Source organism: Gastrolobium bilobum, unplaced genomic scaffold, assembly GCF_033153095.1.
Source record: "Gastrolobium bilobum isolate Gb01-03AN ecotype WA unplaced genomic scaffold, APGP_CSIRO_Gbil_v1 utg9986, whole genome shotgun sequence".
In the NCBI taxonomy this organism is placed as follows: Eukaryota; Viridiplantae; Streptophyta; class Magnoliopsida; order Fabales; family Fabaceae; genus Gastrolobium; species Gastrolobium bilobum.
Genome location: NW_026896004.1, coordinates 145,497 through 166,351, shown reverse-complemented (window position 1 = coordinate 166,351; position 20,855 = coordinate 145,497). Strand labels below are relative to the sequence as shown.

Below are 20,855 nucleotides of genomic sequence, written 5' to 3'. Positions count from 1 at the left end.
ATAAAAGTAAAAAAGAAAGGGACAAGAAGAAGTGGGGGAAAGGAAGGGGAAAACGACTAAAAAGGGACCATCTGGAACATAGGAATAACAGCGGGTCTAACCCTCCACCATACTTATAGCTTTTTTCCATTTCGTTCTAAGACTTACTGTCCGCCAATCTATATCTCACTCTATTAAATCTTGTTTTACTACCTTCCCCCAAGTAAGCTTCGGCCTACCTCTACCTTTTTTTGTGTTTAGCTCTTGGTAACAAACTTTTGTTCTTACAGGAGCATCCATGGGTCTTCTCATCACGTGCCCAAACCACCTCAATCTATGTTCTCTCATCTTCTCGGCTACCGGTACTACTCCGACCTTTCGTCGAATATCTTCATTTCTTATCTTATCCATCCTTGTGTAACCACACATCCACCTTAACATCCTCATCTCTGTTACTCCCATCTTATGCTCATGTTGCCTATGTGCTGGCCAACATTCTGCTCCATATAGCATTGCCGGTCTTACTGCCGTTTTATAGAATTTTCCTTTTAACTTCAGGGGGATTTTGCGGTCACACAAAAATGCAGATGCACTGCGTCATTTCATCCACCCTGCTCTGATTCTGTGATTTACATCCTCATCAATCTCTCCACCTTTTTGTAAAATGGAGCCCAAGTATTTAAAAGCATCTTTTTTTGGTACCTCTTGACCATTTAGATGCACGGGCTCTTGGTTCCCATCTCGTACCAGAGAAAACTCACACTTCAGATACTCAGTCTTGCTTCGACTTAATGTGAATCCTTTGGATTCCAATGTGCTTCTCCACAGTTCAAGTTTTTTATTAACACCCCTCTTGCTCTCATCAATAAGCACAATATCGTCTGCAAAAAGCATACACCATGGCACTTCCTATTGAATATCTTTTGTTAGTTCATCCATAACTAAGGCAAAGAGGTAAGGACTTAGAGCCGACCTTGGTGTACACCTACCGTAATAGAAAAATAACTTGATGATCCGTTACAAACTTTTACACATGTAGTAGCCTCATCATACATATCCTTAATTACCTCTTACAAATTTAGGATAATGAAAAGTATTGTGGGTTTCATGATGAACTGCTACCTGGACCTGCTGTGTTGTTGAATTACCTCTTACAAATTTAGGTGTGGCATGTACTTTGAGATATTTATATTATGGGTTTTAAATTTGATAACCAAAAGAATTTTCAATTTTTACCAAGTTTTGTGATACTGAATTGCTATAGGTAAGGGAGGTTTAAGCAAACGAAATGGAATATGGTATTACTTTCAGATTTTCGTCAACTATTTAATTAGAGATAAGATTTTCTATCTACTTTTTTTCTTTTGTCTACTTTACCTACTTATTTTTAATATTATTGGATTATAATTTCATTATTTTTCTCTAATTTTGATATTCTAATTGAATGATGTTGAAAATGAATAGATAAGATATGCAAGAAAAAAATATAATTAGAAAAACCTATTTCACTTAATCATATAACCATTGTCAGTTCCGAAAATATTTCCCACCAAAGCCATTATACTCACAGCGCCCATTAGTACATTACTGCTTTATGCTAAGAGAGTGTTTCTCAGGAGGATTGTTTTTAGATGTATGAGAAATTGAGGATGGATTTCTCAAAATCCCATGTTTGATTGTTTAGATGTCTGGGAAATGTTTGATTCTTAAAATAAATTTCTTAAATTGGAGAATTTTTTTTAGAGAAAGTTATTTTCTTAGGATTTTGTTTTATGTATATTTTTTAAGGGTTCGCTTTTTCTGCGGTTACTGCAGATAACTTATCTGCAGTAAGCTCAATACGACGTCGTTTTGGGACGGAAATCATGGTATTTTTGTAATTTTAATTTATTTCAGGGTTATAGTAGTCTTTATATTTATAATTTTCTAAGATTTCAATACTAAAACGACGTCATTTTGGGTATAAATGCAGATAAGTTATCTACAGTAAATGCAGAAATATTTTTTCCATTTTTTAAACCAAAATGCTACTGAAAAATATTATTCAAATGATGGTATTTTAGGTATCCCACACAATGGAAAAATATAGGGGAGTGTTTGGTTGGGGAGAAATCTTTTAATACTAGGGAAATGTAAATACTAGGGATCTGCAGGAAAAATGAGTTTAGATAGGAAAGTTTTAAAAAAGTTGTTTGGTTAGGCAAAATTTTACCAGAAAAATTGAATTAAATTTCTGAATGTGTGTTTGGTTGAAGATAAAATATTGATGGGAAAACTTAATGAAATTACAAAACTATCCTTGTAAAAACACCTTGGTTTTATTACAACCTTCGAACCACAAAAGAAGGAGGGGTAAAGTTGTCATGCCTTCATCACCTTTTTCATTTATCCGATTTTTCACAGCAATTCCACCTGTTCAGACGGCTTCCTCAACAGTACATAAACCCGTTTTTTGCTTGTCTTCCTGATTTGCTAGGCAAAGCTAATTGATGAGCAAATCTACCGAAAAGCTTCAACCAAACGTGGTTTCATCAGATTCCCACATGCATTTTGCCAACAAAATTTTCACTTCTCCCCAACCAAACACTACCTAAGAGGGTGTTTGGTTGGAGGATTATGTTGAGATAGATGGGTATTTGAAGTGGGATAATTGAATGCCTTTGTTTGATTTAAACATTTGGAATATATGGCTACCTAAATAATTATCCCACCGAAACGATTTGCATAGGTATCTGTTTGAGAAACTCAGCCAAATAATCCCTATTGATACATGGTATTATTGCATGTTAGTCGACCAAATAAACTATGCAGGATGTCAACCGACCAACTAATCCTCCTACCTAGTATCAAAATTAAAATGGAAGCCACAAAAAAAAACTAAAAGGTCATACTTTTCAAAGAAAATTTATAAACAGGGATATTTTCGTAATATAAACTTTTTTCCCATCTATATTTTATCTACAATCAAACATAGAATTTATAAAAGTTACCTAATTTTTCTGGTTAAATTTTTTTCAACCAAACAACTTTTTTTTATATTTTCCTATCAAACTCACTTTCCTACCATTTTCTACCATTTCCCTATGAATATCATTTCTCTGTTATTCATAAAATTTCTCCTCAACCAAACGCCCCCTTAATGTTTTTAATCCAAAAAAGTCATTTACATTCATTTTTAAAAAGATATTATTTTGAATTAACGATTAAAAAATTATAATATTAAATACTATTATAACTTTGAAATAAATTATGATTATAAAATACCTTAATTTTTGTCTCAAAACAATGTCATTTTAAATTTAATATAGATAATTTATCCGTATTCACTAAAAAAACGAACCCTATTAATAATGATATAATTGAAGTTTTTCTTTTATGAAATATAATAATTAGCAGATCAGAGAAAAATGCCTACTAAGACAAACCCAGTAAAACGGCTTACATACATAATTGTGATGAAAAAACCCCCAAGCCCTTTAGAAAAGGTTCGTTATTGAGATTACAGGGTCTTCTATGTTACTGCTGGTTCTCTAATTTATAGCTTCTACAAACGCTGCTTCTCTTTCTGCGGGTGAAACATTTGCCACTGAGTTCCAAATTCTAGTAAGAAAGGAATAACGACCATCTATTTCAATTTTTACGTTTCCCAATGATGGAATTCGATTCATTTTCATTGAATTGTCACGATATGTCTTCAGCTATTGGCATGCATCTAAGCTGTTTGTTAAAACGTTGCAAATAATAATCCAAAAGGAAATTTTTTTGGAGTAATGATGCATACTCCGTTTTACAATATCCTTATACTCTCATTGTCATACCTGCCATTGTCTTTAAAGTTTAAAACTTTAGTTGCTACATCGAACAAACGAAAAATGGTTGGCTTTATTTACAACAAGTTGATGGGCATTTTTTTATTTATTAAAATTTTAGGTGGTCTTCAGTGTTGGGATTATTAAGCTGCACTCTGCTTCTTTTCAGTTAGTAGGGGACAACATCAGGGCTTTGTTTTGTTGAATTGAACCCTTGGAAGAATGCTCTTCAGGAGTTTACATTCTTGCAAACTCCAGTCTCTGAGTCTCAGGTGCTTCTCATCTGCAACTCCTTTTGTACTTAAGCCTGGGGATGTATTGAGAAAAGAAAGGCTTTTTACCGAGGAAGATGTCCTTCAGTTCTCCAAGGTTAGTCATGATTCTAACCCTTTGCATACTGATTCTGATACTGCCCGAAATGTTGGATTTGAAGGTCCACTGGTACATGGGATGCTCGTTGCTTCTCTCTTTCCTCATATAATCTCATCACATTTTGTAAGTCCCATACTAAACCTCTCTTTAAATTCTGATATCTCTGCTATGGAAATGAGATACTCAGCCATCTCATATCAATAAACAAGATTAGAGTGAATAAACAGATTAATCAAGACATGATATGAATTTGCTAGGAAAATATCATAACTACTCCCATAGTACCGAAGAGTTCATTAGTTGAAGTTAGAGAAAATTAACTAAAGTATATTTATTCAACTTACTCTTTTATGATTAATGTCATTTAAGTCCCATTTTTTCGTACTTTTGTAAACGAGTAGTACCTACTCATCTAGTATTGCGAATATAGATGTAGTCCCACACCTGAAGGGTCTGGTCTGGGGATACCTTGTGATCTTACAAAAAAAAAAAAAAACATTAATAGCTAACAAGAATTGGAAATAAAATTGGAGACTTCTTTTTTACAGATCATGTGTGATACATTTTCACATGATATACATTTTTACATGTAAAATATTTAGGAAAAAGGTCACTTTGTTTGGGCTTTATGCAAGTGAAATTTCTCCACTTGCAACAGCTTTGGGGAACCCAAAGTTGATTCCGGGATCCAAAATCCCCCTGCCTTATAAAATACTGTTTCAGTCGACTTGAATATTAGACACCGGTTAATGGAAAATTATGGCATGAAATTGGACTTGAAATTTCATATAACGTTGTCATTTGAAAATTTTGTCAGACGCCAAATAGTGGCATGCGGCTTTCCACCAGTTGCATAGATTAAAATGTGTCATGATGAGTAGAAAGCGTAAGATACATGTAAATAAGCATAATTATTACTATTTTTATGAAAGGCGTGAAAATATGAACCCATGGATTAAAGACTTATGTTTTGTCAATTCTATTTGTATGATTTCATAAACCAAGTTACTACTCACTAGATTTAGTCAACTTGAGTTAGAGACATCATTCCCGAAGTGCTTGAATGATACTGCCAATTGAGGCAATAATACATGAGGTCCTTCACCCCGTTTCCTTGATGACAACTTTCCTAAAGTTTCTTCCTTTTCTTCCCCTAGCAACCTTCACTTTTCTAATATTATGGATAATTGTAGCCTGGAGCTGTGTATGTATCTCAAAGCTTGAATTTTAAGTTCCCCGTCTATATTGGAGATGAGATAATTGGTGAAGTACAAGCAACTAATCTGAGAGAAAATAAAAATCGATATCTGTAAGTTGGGTCTTAACATTACTATTGTTCATTTTTTTGAACAATTAGTAATTTTGTTTCTAACTAGTGTTGTCATTGTCAATGTTATTCAGTGCAAAGTTTAAGACAAGGTGCTTTAAGAATGGTGAGTTGCTTGTCATTGAAGGTGAGGCTGTGGCTATGCTACCAACCCTGACTGTAGAACATGGGCAGTAGAAGCGATTATCAATTCTTGACTGTTAATTATGAATTCTTTTAAAAGGAGAAGTTAGACATACCGGTAATCTGTTTGTGATTTTGTGTTGAAATGGAGACTCATAGCCACTGGCGGTTGAACTTGTGATCCCCCACCCCGGACGAAAAAGAAAAACAAAAGGCACAAAAAGTTTCTGGCTATCTTTCTGATTCTTATGCAATTTACTCATGCATGATTGTTTGGTGTTTGAGTTTTGGTCATGTTTCACAAAAGCTCACTTATGATAAGAGATATTCTCTATGATAATTTTTGGCATTTTGTACCGTACTAACACTTATGATTTCAGAGGAATAGTTTACTGTAATAACGAGTAAGATTTAGTTTTAGTTTCGTCCCAGTTTGGTAATTGCACATGATACAAAATTGATGATTTGCTAAAAAAACATTAAAATTAACTCATGGAACTTAAACTCAAACCCTTTCACAAATAATAATGGTTGGCATTCGAAGCAACCAAGAAGAGTAAGCGTGAACAACATAATAATAAAGTTAAAAGAATCCTTGAATGTATGCCGAAAAAAGAAAAAAGAAAAAGAAAAAAAGAAACATTGAATTTTCCTAGTTCAGCCTCCCATGACACAATGACTAAAAACAAACATAACAATTGCAGCTGATGCTATAGTAAATCTACTTGTGGTCTGCCATTTGTAGTAGCTGATGATGTTATTTGCAGAGGATGCCCCACATCAGGAATGAGATGAACAACACAAGTACCTGAATGCCACGAGCATCTGAAGCATTATTTTTTGGTGGAACTGGTGGTTGAGTGGCTGCAATATTTTCAGTAACATTTATGGCAACTTTCATTCCCTTCAAACAGAAACCTCCTCTACTTAAGAAGTAATAGGTCTTGGCCTCTTGCAGGTGAAACACGTCCCTTCCTGCGCCCCCAGTTACATTCTTAATGAAATTTGTCTCCATGCAGTTTTTGTAGCTAGTCTCGTTCACCTCCAGCACATTGTACATGTACCTATCATATCCAAAGTCTGGCAGGCAAAAAAAATAAAACATCAGTAAATCATAGTACGAAGAGAAAGTAAATTAATCTACAGTAATTTGTGCCTTTTAAAATTGTCCATTTCTCACCCAAAAAGCTTTACTTGTATTAAGAAACCAAAATTGAGGGAGATGTACATAAAACTTAATCATTGTATATTATTTGTGAATTGTGAGTTGTTGTGCATCTATTTGAGATTATTTTAACTAAAAATTAAAATGTGATGAGGAAATATATCTTGAATTGTTAGATTATTGGTTTTGAATCTATGCATATTCAACTACATGAATCAACATAATGACATTGACTTACCCATTTGAGTCAAAACAAAGAAAGCAATATATAAATAATAATTTATTTATTATGCTATGCATTTGATTTATGTAGAAAGGGAGGGAGGGAGTTGTAAGGTAGTCTTTAGAAAAGAGTGAAAATTTTTTCCTTTAAAATTTAATATATGAAAACAATTCTCCTAAAATATGCATTTCATTATACCCGTCACACCACCAACTTGATGCGACGGGCCAATCAAAATGAGGCATTTTTTGTAATGTGCGCACGATAGGGAGAGAAAAATAATTTCTTAATTCAAGTGTCAATTTTTTAGTGGAAGTCGCACGTACACAGGGTGTACAGAAAATAATCTCATCTCTGAGATGATTTATATTACAAGGCAAAAATCAAAACCTATAATTAAATTTATTAATATTTAATTATTTAAATTTCTCTTTTAAAACATAACTACATCATTAGTGTACTAGTGAAGTAGAGGAGAAAATAAGTTATAAACAAACAAAGTTAAGTAAAAAAGAGAGAGCATAAAGAAAGTCACTATGTTAGGTTTAAAAAATAGAATATACATGATTATAAGTTCAACCCTTTGTGTTACCATTATATAAAAAAGATAAAAAATAATAATACATACATGACTATGTACCCGTTCATTTTCATCATATGAATCCATTAGAACTAGTGTTAAAGTAATAAAAAATAAGAGAAGAAAGATTACATAGCCAGTCGTCCACGTGAAAGTTCTCATGACTTGACCATTCTGACAAGTTAACTTTGGGTGACCAACTAATCTTGTTCCCTCCAACATGGTGAAGCTCAGATTGTGCCATGTTTCCCATCATCATGATCATGACAATGATCATCATCATTTTTCTGAAGCTCAAAACCTCCATTGTCAAAGCCATCATCTGTTTTCTCTGCGACAAAGAGGGTTAGATAAAATATTGAGAACCAGTAAGAGAGATATATGTATATTTGCGTTGTTGAAGGGTTCAAAATATATAGAGACTAAATGTCTGAATTGATTTAGATCCAAAGGCCCGCTCCAGTTGATGAGATAGTGTATTGTCACATTTTTGGAATAAAATCAAATAGTTTCAATTTTTAATTGATTGCCACCTTGTATTTGGCAAGAGCTTAATTCAAATTTCAATCAAGGAAATTCCTCTGACTACGATGTATTAATCAAATTAATGACAATAACTATATCAATGCGCAAGAAAATCAACACTCAATTATAGACGATTCACTTATATTTAGTATCTGATCTGTAATTTTAATTTAATATTATGGTACTTTATCATCTAATTTAATAAAAGGTGTAATAAATTGTACCCTTCCATATATATATATATATATATGGGGCAGGATCCTTTGACACCAGTGTCAAATTTTGAAATTTGACACCAAATCCTAATCGTTGATTTCTGCCAATCAACGATTATCATTTATTGGGAACCAAACTTATTAATTACTATTAATTCTCAATAAATGATAACCGTTGATTGGCGAAAATCAACGGTTAGGATTTGGTGTCAAATTTCAAAATTTGAAACTGGTGTAAAAGGATCCTGCCACATTTGATAACCTTTGATAAATTGATATATAATTTAGAAGATGGAATAAATTGGTATTAGAAAAAATGAAAGAAGAACAACTAGTCTATAAGCGTGTGTTCGTTTTTCTTGCAATGGCAGTATCGATATAGTTACCATGCTTAATTTGATTAAGAGTAAACACCCTTTTTAGTCCCTGTCAATATCTACGAAGTCCTTTTTAGTCCTTAGCAATAAAAAAGGACCAAATTGGTCCCTGAAATTACAAAAAAAGGGCCATGTTATTCCTTATGTCAACTCCCAAATATGTAGAGTGGCCCTTTTCTTGTACTTTCAGGGACCAATTTGGTCCTTTTTTATTGCCAGGGACTGAAAAGGACTTCGTAGATATTGCCAGGGACTAAAAAGGGTGTTTACTCTTTTATTAATACAATGTGGTCCTGGTCCAAGGAATTTCTTGGAATGAAATTTGAATTAAGCTCTTATCAATTAGAATTTCGAATGATTTGATTATATATATATATATATATATATATATATATATATATATATATGATTTGTAGAAAATGAAAATATTATATTTATTTTTATCTTTGTATGATTATGATTCCCATATTTAATGCTTTATATTTATTTTCACCTCTGTATGATTATGATTTTCATATTTAATGCTTTGACACTATAAAACGACGTTATTTTATATGACTGCAGCAATGTTTTGGTGCGGTCAGTATATATCCGACAAACTATATATATATATATATATATATATATATATATGGGGCAGGATCATTTGAGACCAGTGTCAAATTTTGAAATTTGACACCAAATCTTAACCGTTGATTTTCGCCAATCAACGGTTATCATTTATTGAGAATTAATAGTAATTAATAAGTTTGGTTCCCAATAAATGATAATCGTTGATTGACGGAAATCAACGGTTATCATTTATTGAGAATTAATAGTAATTAATAAGTTTGGTTCCCAATAAATGATAATCGTTGATTGGCGGAAATCAAAGGTTTGGATTTGGTGTCAAATTTCAAAATTTGAAAATTTGACACTGATGTCAAAGGATCCTATCCCTGCATGGGGCAGGATCCTTTGACACCAGTGTCAAATTTTGAAATTTGACACCAAATCCTAACCGTTGATTTTCGCCAATCAACGGTTATCATTTATTGAGAATTAATAATAATTAATAAGTTTGGTTCCCAATAAATGATGATCGTTGATTGACGGAAATCAACGGTTAGGATTTGGTGTCAAATTTCAAAATTTGACACTGATGTCAAAGGATCATATCCCTATATGGGGCAGGATCCTTTGACACAAGTGTCAAATTTTGAAATTTGACACCAAATCCTAACCGTTGATTTTCGCCAATCAACGGTTATCATTTATTGAGAATTAATAGTAATTAATAAGTTTGGTTCCCAATAAATGATAATAGTTGATTGACGGAAATCAACGGTTAGGATTTGGTGTCAAATTTCAAAATTTGACACTGATATCAAAGGATACTATCCCTATGTGGGGCAGGATCCTTTGACACCAGTGTCAAATTTTGAAATTTGACACCAAATACTAACCGTTGATTTTCGCCAATCAATGGTTATTATTTATTGAGAATTAATAGTAATTAATAAGTTTGGTTCTCAATAAATGATAATCGTTGATTGGCAGAAATCAACGGTTAGGATTTGGTGTCAAATTTTAAAATTTGACGCTGATGTCAAAGGATCCTATCCCTTATCAAATAAACTATAACTTAAAGTTGAACTTTATAACTAAACACTATTGGCACAAATGGTATGGAGTTTGTGTCCTTTAACCAGAGATCGTCCGAAGGATGAACCAATTAAAGAGACTTAAAAAAAAAATTAAACTTTACATATAATGCGACGTTATTTGGCACTAGACATTTTCTCAAGTAAATGTAACATTTACTCGGGTACAGGATATTAAATTAATATTAAAATGGAAATGGATTTAAATTAAAAAATATTATTAAATTTATTAAGTAAAATAACATTTGAAATTAAAAATAATTCTCAATTGTCTGATACAATCTTTTGGAAAAGTTCCTAATTGTTAAATAGAAAAATATTGAATACATTTTATATTCTACTCCTAGGAAAAGTTCAAAGTTCATCCTTGTGGTTTTACTCTTGAATCATTTATCCCATTATACCTTTTTAATCACTTACTTTCTATAGTTTTTTTTTTTCATTCAAATACATTTTTAACATCGCTACAAACTTAAACTCATATGTCCTATTTTACCTTTTTTAGAAAAAATAAACTGAAAATAAAAAAATTATTAAGACTAATGTTTTCGGAGGATATATCAATATTCATATATCCACCCGTCCTAGGATATATCTCACTAGTGAAGTGGTTCAAGTTCAACTATTTCATTTTAATAAATAATTTCAACCAAGGATCAAATCGATAAATATAATTTGAAAGGATTTCTTTTGATCAAAAAGTATAATATAGGAATGGTTTGTTTCTATACCATTTGAAAAAATAAACTCGATGATCCTTTTACTAATTTTTTTTTTTTAGAACTTAAAGGAAAATATATGATAAAATGGATAAAAAAATAAAAAAATCCCTTTTGAGTTAAAAAAACCACCGAGTTTTGGTAGTGCACTAAACTTTTCTCCTATGGTAGATGGATAACCACCCTTTTAACTTACGTTTGTTCATCCCTATAGAAGCTATCGATTAGCTCGATGATGATGTCTTATCAACTTTTGGGCAACTTTAATGACACGAAGACAATTGTTACTTCATGTCATGGTCACAATTATCTCATACATGTTGAGTTGATATGATGTTTAATCTCATCCAATCAAACCCAACAAATGCTAATATTGGTTTTAAAAACCATAGCAACTTGGTGTGACAAGAATTCTTACACAAAAATTAGTTGAGCAAGTTATGTAACAGTAAGAGGATTCTCACTCTTATTGTTCAAATTTGGTAAGATTTAAGTACAACCCTTTCCCCTCTTTTTTCACCCCCTTCCAAAAAATAGACAAGGACCTCTTTTTCAGTGAGCTGTAATATTCGCAACTTCTAGTCTGTAATCTTTATGTACAATAATTTGGAGACAAGAAAAGGTGCCTCCCCAAGTCTAAAGATCCAGGCAAAAAAAGGATGTATTGTATACCATATATCCATCAAAGAAACTTGAAAAGACTTAGCATTCTTTTCAAGTTGCCAATCAGCAATCCTCATGCAGAGGCATAATCAATCCAACCATCCATTATAGAACAAACCAAAAAGCATGCCGATACTTCAAACTCATATGTCAAGTTGTTGTTAAGAGTTCTTCTCAAAATTGGTCTGAGACTTGTGTATTTACTATTCAGGCACATCACTCAGCTTAATTGAAGTCCTCTTTCACTATGTTCTTTTCTTTGGCACGGAAATCCTCCAAACTACGATATTCTTCTCTGAGCAACTTGTCCAGTTCAGGGTGTTTATTCAATGGTTCTTTTTGGTCACGTACCTTGCCATAGTGGTGAAATGCCCTGTCAGTGCCATGAATATGAACAAAGCATAAGTCCTAAGAGTGATGATAATGTGAAGAGAAGGGCAAAAGTAATATGATAAATTAACAATATTTTCTATTTACTGTCATAAAATGTATATTTTTTTTCTAACGTTTAGAACTGTTTGCAGTGTGGTCAGAAACAATGTTAAAAAATATTGTTGTGCAGTAGAACAAGTCAGATATACCAGGAAATTATCATATATAACTGAAGAGGATGTACAATCAGGATTTCATAGAGAAGTGGACAATTTTTATCTATCTAGTATACGCTTTAGTTAGAGAGGGCGAACTGCAACAGTGATAAAGCTGTTCCTTTGTGACCGAAAGGTCACGGATTCGAATGCGGGAAACAACCTCTTTGCAATTATTTGCAAGGATAAGGCTACTTACAAGGATTGCCTTCACCCCACACTCGCTAGTCGGGTTTAATTGGAGAGTGGTTTTTTTTTATATATATATACACTTCAGTTTATGTACTAGCCTCTAAAAAATCAATATGATTTACTTCTTTCACTGTAACAAATCTCACATGAAATCAGGAAAAGGATTTGAATAAAACTACAAAACAAAAACTTGCAGTAAAAAAATAAGGAGCGAGAGTAAATTGTTTTACCAATATTTTTCCAGGCCATACAGATTGCCCTTATGGTAGAAATCCAGAGTAAGCTGCTCAAAATCCTTGTACAAATCATCACTAAATTCTTTCTCCAAACCATAACTGAAAAAAAATTATTCAAAAGTCAGAAGTACCGGATGCATCAATGTTTTTTAAGGGAAAAAAAAAAGGACAGCGAAAAACCAGTTTAATTGGTTTCTCCCAATAACCAATAAATGAATATTAAAAAAACTTGAAATCAGTCTATTACTTTCCTCCACAGAGAGGACCATAAGATGAATTCTAAATGATGGTTCTAACTTCTCAAGCAAATGATTAAAGCAAAATTTGAAATTGATACCTGTAGAACCTAAAAAGGCACTCTATACCATAATTATAATTTGCAGCTGCATCCTCCTTGGCTAATTTCTTAAATTCATTGTACATAGAAGGAACAAACATGTCTCGAAGAAAATAGGACCAGAACCTATATAATGTGTTCATTTCCTGCATTACACACACAAGGAGGGAGGGAACTACCAGAATAAGCAAGTGTATAATCAAAAGAGGATATAATTTGAGAAAATTTAAATACTAAATTTGAAAATAAAATGAAAAATAAATTACATGAAAAATGTTCCTAACACAAAAAACTAAGCTTATGAAGATCACAATACTTCATCCCAGCTCATTCTGATATGACAGCTTCAACTAATGACAGCATTCAAGATAAAAAGAGAAAGAGTTGAGCACTGTAAACCACTATTGACAATAGCAAGTGTAGTAAATTTTCGACAATTTTCACAGAAACACTTGATGCATATCCACACAAGAAGTTTTTTAGAAGATAACTCATAACATTCAATTAATAAAAAGAAAGACAATAGACTAAATATTAGATGCACAACAAAAGTAATGCGATCAGAAAGAATCACTAGTATAGAGAGAACGAGATCAATCTGCATAGCGCGTACTGCCAAAGCGGACAGAACCAAATTTCATTCCGTTCAGCATCCAAAATTTCACAAATATTATTTTCATACAAATATAAGAAATGAAGTTCACCTCACTGCAGCCAATTCCGAGTTTCTTTCTATCATTCAAGCATTTTTTATGAAACTTCAGGTACCTGAAAAGGAAGAATAATCACATGAGGAATTGTGAAAATACAATATATCCTATATCCTACTAATGCTCATGCACACATGTAGTAAGCAAGCATTATCACTCACTTCTGCTGTTTGAAACCATTTTCTTCTAAAAGTTGGTGACTTGGATGCTGAAATGGTGGAAAAGACTTTGGCATTGAACCCACAGGTGGACTACTTCCAGAAAAACCCCCATGTGGCGAACTACTCAATATGGAAGGCTTGAGACTGCAATATTAAGATAATTATTGGAAACATCTTTAAGTCATCAAACAAAACAATCAACATGTCTCATTTATCATGTTCAAAGTATGGCATACTCTCTGAACAAATAATTACTTTATATTCTTTTTTTGATAGAACAATTACTTGATATTTTTCCTGTAATGGAAAAAGAGGGAAGCAAACCAATATCACAGTCATTTAGCATTGGGAACAATCATTCTGAACTGACCCATGATTTTCAGGTGGTGTAGAAGCAAAGAAAAACCCAACCGAATTACTAGGTGGGCTTTCAGATATGATTCCATGAGAGTTACGGCCAGTTCCATGATTTCTAAAATTGCTCGAGAAAAACCGTTGCTTAAGGGAAGACTGCTGCTTGGGAAAGACTTTTTGTTTCCTTCGAGAATTGTTGCTTCCAGACTCTTCAAGAACAATGCTTCCATTGATATTCTCACCCTCCTTTATATTTGATACTCCTGAAGTATGGCTTGGAGATTTTAAGTTCCAATCTCTATTATCACAGTTATTCTTTCTGCGATTAGACCGCCTATGTTTCAGTTCCTGTTGGTAATTAGATGGGGCAACTAAAAAATTTAATAAAAAAGATGATGTATAAGATAAATAATGACTGGTAAAAAATAGAAGTAGCATGGTGTCTCAACTTGCTCATAGAAGTAAAGCCCATCATTTATTGCAGAAGCAAGCTCATTGGAAATGGATTTCGATTCTTTACCACCACCTCTAGATCCTTGTTTAATATCACTATTCTGTACATTGAAATAGAAAAATGATAAATAATATATTCAATGCAATTAACAATCTATTTATCATGGTTAAATCAGTTTTCATACAAACAAAAAAATAGATATTATACAGCCTTATAATTATGTAGTACAGAGCACTATAGCTATTAGTTCCAGCCTCTGTATAGCCATCAAAAACCATTCAATTCATTTTAATTTTTCAGTGATGCTGTTTGAGCAATCTGGAAATATAAAACCAAAACTTAATTTGAATGATAACCCATTTCTGAGGAAATATTAAATATATGAACTTTATTTTAATTACCATTATGAACAGCAATACCTGGGTAACAATTACAAGTCTCTGAACATCCTGTTCAATGACAGCCATCTCATCATCTTCATCATCAATCCTTTTAGGAAACAAAATCCATCAGACGAATGTTCAAACAAAATGCGAACGCATGCTTAACGACAATGGCATGAAAATCACCTACTATTATTCCATATGGGATGCCACAAAAGAAAAGAAAAGAAAGGAAAACAAAAGTATTCTAACATCTCAAACAGAAGATGTTAACATTGTTTTAACAAACAAAAAGAAAGAAAGGAATCTTTGAAATTCAAGTCATAGAAAAATTGTCTTTTTAACTTCAAAATAAATATTATGGACATTATTTAAAGAAAAACAAGCAAGCAAACTGTCAGAATATACAAGTGAAACAGTTTTGTTTTTGCACTAAAGTTTTCACGTAAAAGAAGTCAATTTTTTTCTAGATATCAATAAGATAAATCAGAACTTTGCAGTACCTTCTAGAAGAAAGCTCAGTCTTCTTTAGCATCTTCTGCTCAAGCTCTATCTCTTCATCAAGCATAAAGGTATTGCCAAAATCATTGGAAAGGTCTCTGATATCCACATCAGCCAAAACATCCATGTTTCCAGTCTCATTATAATCAAATGTTTTCGGGTCAGTTTCTTGTGAGTGGCAGCATAAGTTACTATTAGTTGTGTCAAAATCAGAGAACTTAACACTTTCACCAGTTACTGCATCTAGTTTATCATTGGAGTGATGACTCTCGGTATCTTGTTCTCGGTTCATATGAAAAACTTGTAATGTATCTTTCTTTGACTGATCATCCTCTGCCAGAATTGAATTATGAGCAGCATCTTCAAGATTTGTTTCAGAAGTCTCCTTTGTCTTATCTCCAACAGCATCCATATTCTCAAGAGAATCAGCAGCATCCTCTACAAGTTGGCTCTGTTGAACCTGGTCCATTGATGATCCTGAATTTCCTGAGGAAACTCGAATCCATTTTGACCAATTATTACGTTTCCTTATCTTGTCACCCTAAAAAAAATACAACAGGTTACAAGTGAGGGCAACTTAGAAAATGAAGCAGCAGTTAGAAAAAATTAACTAATTCATAAGGTATCTCCAAATTTTCATGCCCTAATGCTGTAGTAACTTAAAGCTGGCTACAATATCATGAAGGTGTTCTTCTCTATATAAATATAGAACCTACATATGAGAACAAGAAGTTCTAAAGTCTCTTAAGCTAAGAAGGATAGCCATCTTCATCTCCACAATTCATCTATAACACAACCATATCAAAATCTAGATTAAACTTAAAAAAAGCCCATACAGAAATGTCATCTTGAATAACAAACTAGCATTATGTAATCCTCATACGTTCAACACATCCATACTATAGATGTCGCAGATGTGTTGAACTTATAAGAATTATTCTATACTTAATGCAGACAAAAACTTTCAAAACTGAATTCCTTTTGAAATTTAATGAAAGAGTAACTTATATGTATATTGAAATTCTACGGATTTAGGAAGGAAAAGAAGAAAAGGAAAAACAGAGACTAAATAATTTGGAATTAATATTTATTTGACGTAATATAATGTGACACAAGAGACAAAGCACTAACCCCTATTTATATTAATATTAGACTCATGATCCTAGTTAAATAAGTGTCAAGAGCTTAATTTGTTAGGTGAAGACACATGAATGGTTTTAAATTGTATCTCTAACGTAAAAAATTAGAAATTACCAACTCCCAAGATTTATATCAGAGATAAACAAGAACAAGAGTAAAGACAATACCATTTAAAAAAACAGCTTTGGAGCAAAAGTAATTAAAGCAATTAACTGGATTCTAGAGTTAATGTTAAGTTTATGCCTGTGTACCCCAGCAGACATGCAGTAAAAAAAAATTATAAACATGAAATAACCCATGTGTATATAACCTGCACATCCACAGCTTTAGAGATCTTCTGAAGTGCTTCAAGGATGAAAGGTATGTCTGTGCTCATCCTTTTGACCTACAACAAGACAATTCACATTATATAAGGTAAGTGGGAAACTGGTAATAACATGGATCACACAACGCACCTGCAGATAGCATACATCTGAAAGTTATAACACAATTGGGAGGCAAAATATGCTTTGGACATACCCTTTTAAAACCAGCAACAATGGATATGGGAACCCATCCTTTGTCATCCATCAAGGAAATAAGATAACGATCATTCTGCAGATTTTCATCACTGCCAAGAGAAGGCTCTGAAGTCAGCAGTTTGCTGTATGAGCAGTCTTTATCATATGAATTACATTTGTTTATTCTCACATAGCATGGATATGATTACAGGAGTTCTTAAGCAATTTTTTCCGTCCATTTCGTTCTGTGTAACAACTTGAAATTTTATAAAACCTACTAAAGCAAGCAATAATCATTTTAGACTTTGTTGCTTTAACTCTCCAAAGCCCAAACACCACAGATCAGTTCCACTTCATCATCTAAGGCAGTAATCTTTAGAGAATCCCATCTAAGAGTAAAATTAGTGCATTCATCCTAGTCAAGAAGGGACGGGTTTGGCGCCTAAGAGAGTCTAAAATAATGATTTTTCTTATTAAAGAAATTAAATGATGATATCTTGACATCAATGGAAACAGCATTCTCACAATATAGATAGGCAGACGTGAGATGAAACAAATAGCCAAGAAACATTTTATTACGTTAGATATTTAGAACAGATATCTAATCATAGCTAACAGATCAAGATCAAGCAAGATATAGAAGTCATAGTCAACAATAAAATTACTTACCTAAAATAATAGTCTATCTGTTTCGCAATTCTAGACCTTAAAGATAGAGCTTCTGGAGTCAGTGGCTGAGGTGCTGGGCTGGCAGGATATGGAACAAAATGCCGAGGATGGGGTCCCCTAATGGGGCCAGGAGGTGCCATGGGGACACACCATACAGGTGCTGGTCCTATCCAGAAGATAAAAATTGGAATTACATATAACTCCAGAATAAATTAGAATTACAAAAATAACTTTCTCCCAACCTCAAAACGAGTCTAAGTGACTAAACAAACATTAATCCCACATATATATATATTTATATATATATATATGTACATATATATATGTGTGTGTGCACGCTTGGACCAAAGGATTGTGAATAGAAACAAAGGACTGTGAATAGAAATTTTACCTGGGAAGCTTGGACCAACCATGTACCCTGGAGGTGGACCATAAAATGGAGGTCTTATAAAGGGCCTTGGGCCTAAACCCTGTTGCATAGAAATGTTTGCTCTAGAAGGAAAATGTCTTTGATGATGCCAACCATGATTTAGATGGTCACCTTGTTCTTGGATATTTGGTCTTCCATTAGAAAAATTGGCAATATAGGCATTTGGATCCCCTTGCATAGGAAGCTGAACATTTTTGGCATCAACAGCATGAGCAGGTGGAGCAAAAGCTTGTCCTGGTGCCTGAGATACAGGCTTCACTAAAGGGTTTTCAACACTCGGAAAAGGTCCTGGACCAGGTGGGAAAGCATACCCAGGAACAGCAATGTGAGGTGGCGGTCCAATAGCATGAAAATACGGAGGAGATGGTTGATGATAAGCCATTGGTACAGGAAATGGAGGTGCACCATTTGAGTGGCGCTTAGCACCCGGCTTTTGATGGCGTGATGTTGGCAGCTTATGCAACGGATTATGATTTCCAGAACCATTCAACTTCTGTTGAGCAAGAGACCCCATGCAAAGCCACAAACAAGAAAAAAAAAAATCAATACCAAAGTTAAAAATCTTGTAGCATACAACTTTTATTTCTATTAAAACAACAGAATAATTAATGGGGAAAAAATAATAGGCATCTATGAATCTGTTAAACTTTGGAATTCCAGTCTTATTTACTCCTTATTTATACACCATCTAATGTTAATCAATAATAACAATCACAATTCTTGTGCTTACAATACTCAGTGCTTAAATCATGAAAATAAGAACTGGACACGTATGTCTCTCCTAAACAAACAATTTCAGTTAATATACAAGACAATAAATATATAGAGATGAAAACAAAAACATCTTACGTTAACATGAAATTTAGCATTTCATTTTCCATGCCATAAAACTCACTAACCTGAACAGATGGAGGTGGTGGAGCAACCTCACCAGCACTTGGCACAAAAGCTGCTGCATCCTCAGACTTTGGAGGAGCAATCTCAAGATTCTTGGGTCGTTGGGCATCAGAGAGTGCTGGCCAAGACTCTGTGCCCATCATCACAGACACATCAACTCCATTCCCATCAACAATAGGGGTCTTCCATGGAGACTTGGGAGCACTAACCTCCTTCTGATCCTCCCCAATCTCATTCTCAACAGTGACCATAACTGCTTTTTTTCTCACCAATCCGCTTAACACCCAAGATTTCTCCCCTAAAATCTCACTTGGCGAATAACACAAAACCTAAGAGTAACAAACTAATGAGTACACAGATATTGATTAAAAAAAAGTAAAAAGATCACAAAAAGATTACAACTTCAGTTGCCACCTGTATTGATGATATACCGAGCACAAGAATCCCAAGCTAAAACAGCGAAAATCTCACGCGGGTATGAATAAAAAAGCTTTCTTTTGTGAAGTTTTGGTGAAAGAAAAAGCTGGGTCAGTGTGGCAGCAGAAGAATAGTGTGGTGGGGTGATTAGGGTTTGGAAGGACAGTGAGTGAGGTTACGTAACGGGTTTGTTTGTGTGTGTAAGTGTGACTCAGTGTGTGTGTGCGCGTTTGAGACAGTTGCAATGTTAACAGACGCCAACAACAAAGTGCTGCGAGGGCAAACTGATGCAAAAGGGTGAAACACAACACAAACAGGTTTTAGAGTTTGTATTTATATAAAGGAGTGCCCCTTCTTCTTGTTTGTTTAAAGGGATTGGATTAAAGTGCCCTTGTCAATTTGAAACTCTTATCATTAGTTTTTAGTTTTTGGAAAGGATAGTGCAAGAATCAAATTATGTTATTATCAAGCAAATTATGTTATTATCAAGTTATTATTAATCAATCTTATCGTTAAATTGATTATATGGATCCAACAGTTATATTTATTTTTATCTTTGTATGGTCATGATTTCTCAAATTTAATACTTTATATTTATTTCTACTTTTGTATGGTTATGATTTTCCGTATTTAATGCTTTCACTTTAAATATGGGGAATCATAATTATATGAAAATAAATATAACTATTGGATCAACATAATCAATCTAACGGTGAGACTGATTGGTAGTAACATGGTAGTAACACAATTTGGTTGTTAAAATATCTTTTCCCTTAGCTTTTTTCATAAAATTAATTTTGAAAAAATTATATAAGGAAAAAAATTTCTAAAGATAAAGTTATCGGTTAAAATATCAAAATGATTTGATATTTAGGATATTTTGAAAATTTACTTCCACTTTTTAAATATTCTTACTTTTTAAATCTCAAAATGGTATTTTGAATTTATGGAATATAATTATCTTATTTATTTACATGAGAATATCAACTTTGAAGTTGAAGTTATTTTTTTTATTCAAAATTAATCAGATTCTTGAATATCTTAATAATTTTTGTAACATGTGACTTCTATTCTAGGAGTAGGTTTTGATATGTGAACATAATAGATAGTTTTACTTCCCTTGCATACTTTTTTTTCTTAGTTTTTTACCAGGATTAAACATTTTAT

The 20,855-nt window shown here is 33.1% G+C and overlaps 2 protein-coding genes across 6 annotated transcripts; one reads left to right on the top strand and one right to left on the bottom strand.

Annotated features, from left to right (window-relative positions):
* Positions 1 to 3,462: 3,462 nt before the first annotated feature.
* Positions 3,463 to 6,813, top strand: LOC133297230 (3-hydroxyacyl-[acyl-carrier-protein] dehydratase, mitochondrial-like). Of its 4 annotated transcripts, XR_009749613.1 has the most exons (6): positions 3,463 to 3,582; positions 3,910 to 4,283; positions 5,354 to 5,469; positions 5,562 to 5,614; positions 6,378 to 6,488; positions 6,569 to 6,813. XR_009749613.1 is itself a non-coding variant. In XM_061496330.1 (5 exons), exons 2-5 carry the CDS (start codon positions 4,011 to 4,013, stop codon positions 6,398 to 6,400), a joined length of 465 nt encoding a protein of 154 aa, XP_061352314.1. In that variant the 5' UTR covers positions 3,463 to 3,582; positions 3,910 to 4,010; the 3' UTR covers positions 6,401 to 6,813. The 4 variants fall into 4 exon arrangements, 3 of the variants coding, with proteins under 3 accessions (XP_061352314.1, XP_061352312.1, XP_061352313.1); XM_061496330.1 differs by having other exon boundaries at positions 6,378 to 6,813; XM_061496328.1 differs by lacking the exons at positions 6,378 to 6,488; positions 6,569 to 6,813 and having other exon boundaries at positions 5,562 to 5,984.
* Positions 6,814 to 11,498: 4,685 nt separating this feature from the next.
* On the bottom strand, positions 11,499 to 19,961 carry LOC133297221 (la-related protein 1A). 2 transcript variants are annotated; one of them, XM_061496317.1, is made up of 15 exons: positions 19,686 to 19,961; positions 19,274 to 19,600; positions 18,336 to 18,867; positions 17,945 to 18,110; positions 17,295 to 17,385; positions 17,086 to 17,160; positions 15,638 to 16,176; positions 15,171 to 15,240; positions 14,747 to 14,851; positions 14,314 to 14,645; positions 13,944 to 14,087; positions 13,777 to 13,840; positions 13,073 to 13,218; positions 12,730 to 12,834; positions 11,499 to 12,093 (listed from the first exon to the last, which is right to left on the bottom strand). In XM_061496317.1, exons 2-15 carry the CDS (start codon positions 19,520 to 19,522, stop codon positions 11,946 to 11,948), a joined length of 2,766 nt encoding a protein of 921 aa, XP_061352301.1. In that variant the 5' UTR covers positions 19,523 to 19,600; positions 19,686 to 19,961; the 3' UTR covers positions 11,499 to 11,945. The 2 variants fall into 2 exon arrangements, with proteins under 2 accessions (XP_061352301.1, XP_061352302.1); XM_061496318.1 differs by having other exon boundaries at positions 17,981 to 18,110.
* Between the last annotated feature and the right edge of the window lie 894 nt (positions 19,962 to 20,855).

What these genes read in the sequence shown, in the direction of transcription:
- LOC133297230 (XM_061496328.1), top strand. Translation starts at nt 4,011, where the DNA reads ATGCTCTTCAGGAGTTTACATTCTTGCAAACTCCAGTCTCTGAGTCTC. An exon ending in ATATAATCTCATCACATTTT is followed by an intron (nt 4,284 to 5,353) that starts GTAAGTCCCATA and finishes GGATAATTGTAG; the next exon opens with CCTGGAGCTGTGTATGTATC. An exon ending in GAAAATAAAAATCGATATCT is followed by an intron (nt 5,470 to 5,561) that starts GTAAGTTGGGTC and finishes AATGTTATTCAG; the next exon opens with TGCAAAGTTTAAGACAAGGT.
- LOC133297221 (XM_061496317.1), bottom strand. Translation starts at nt 19,522, where the DNA reads ATGGTCACTGTTGAGAATGAGATTGGGGAGGATCAGAAGGAGGTTAGT. An exon ending in ACACCACCTGAAAATCATGG is followed by an intron (nt 14,088 to 14,313) that starts GTCAGTTCAGAA and finishes TTAATATTGCAG; the next exon opens with TCTCAAGCCTTCCATATTGA. An exon ending in TATGGCCTGGAAAAATATTG is followed by an intron (nt 12,094 to 12,729) that starts GTAAAACAATTT and finishes TGGCACTGACAG; the next exon opens with GGCATTTCACCACTATGGCA.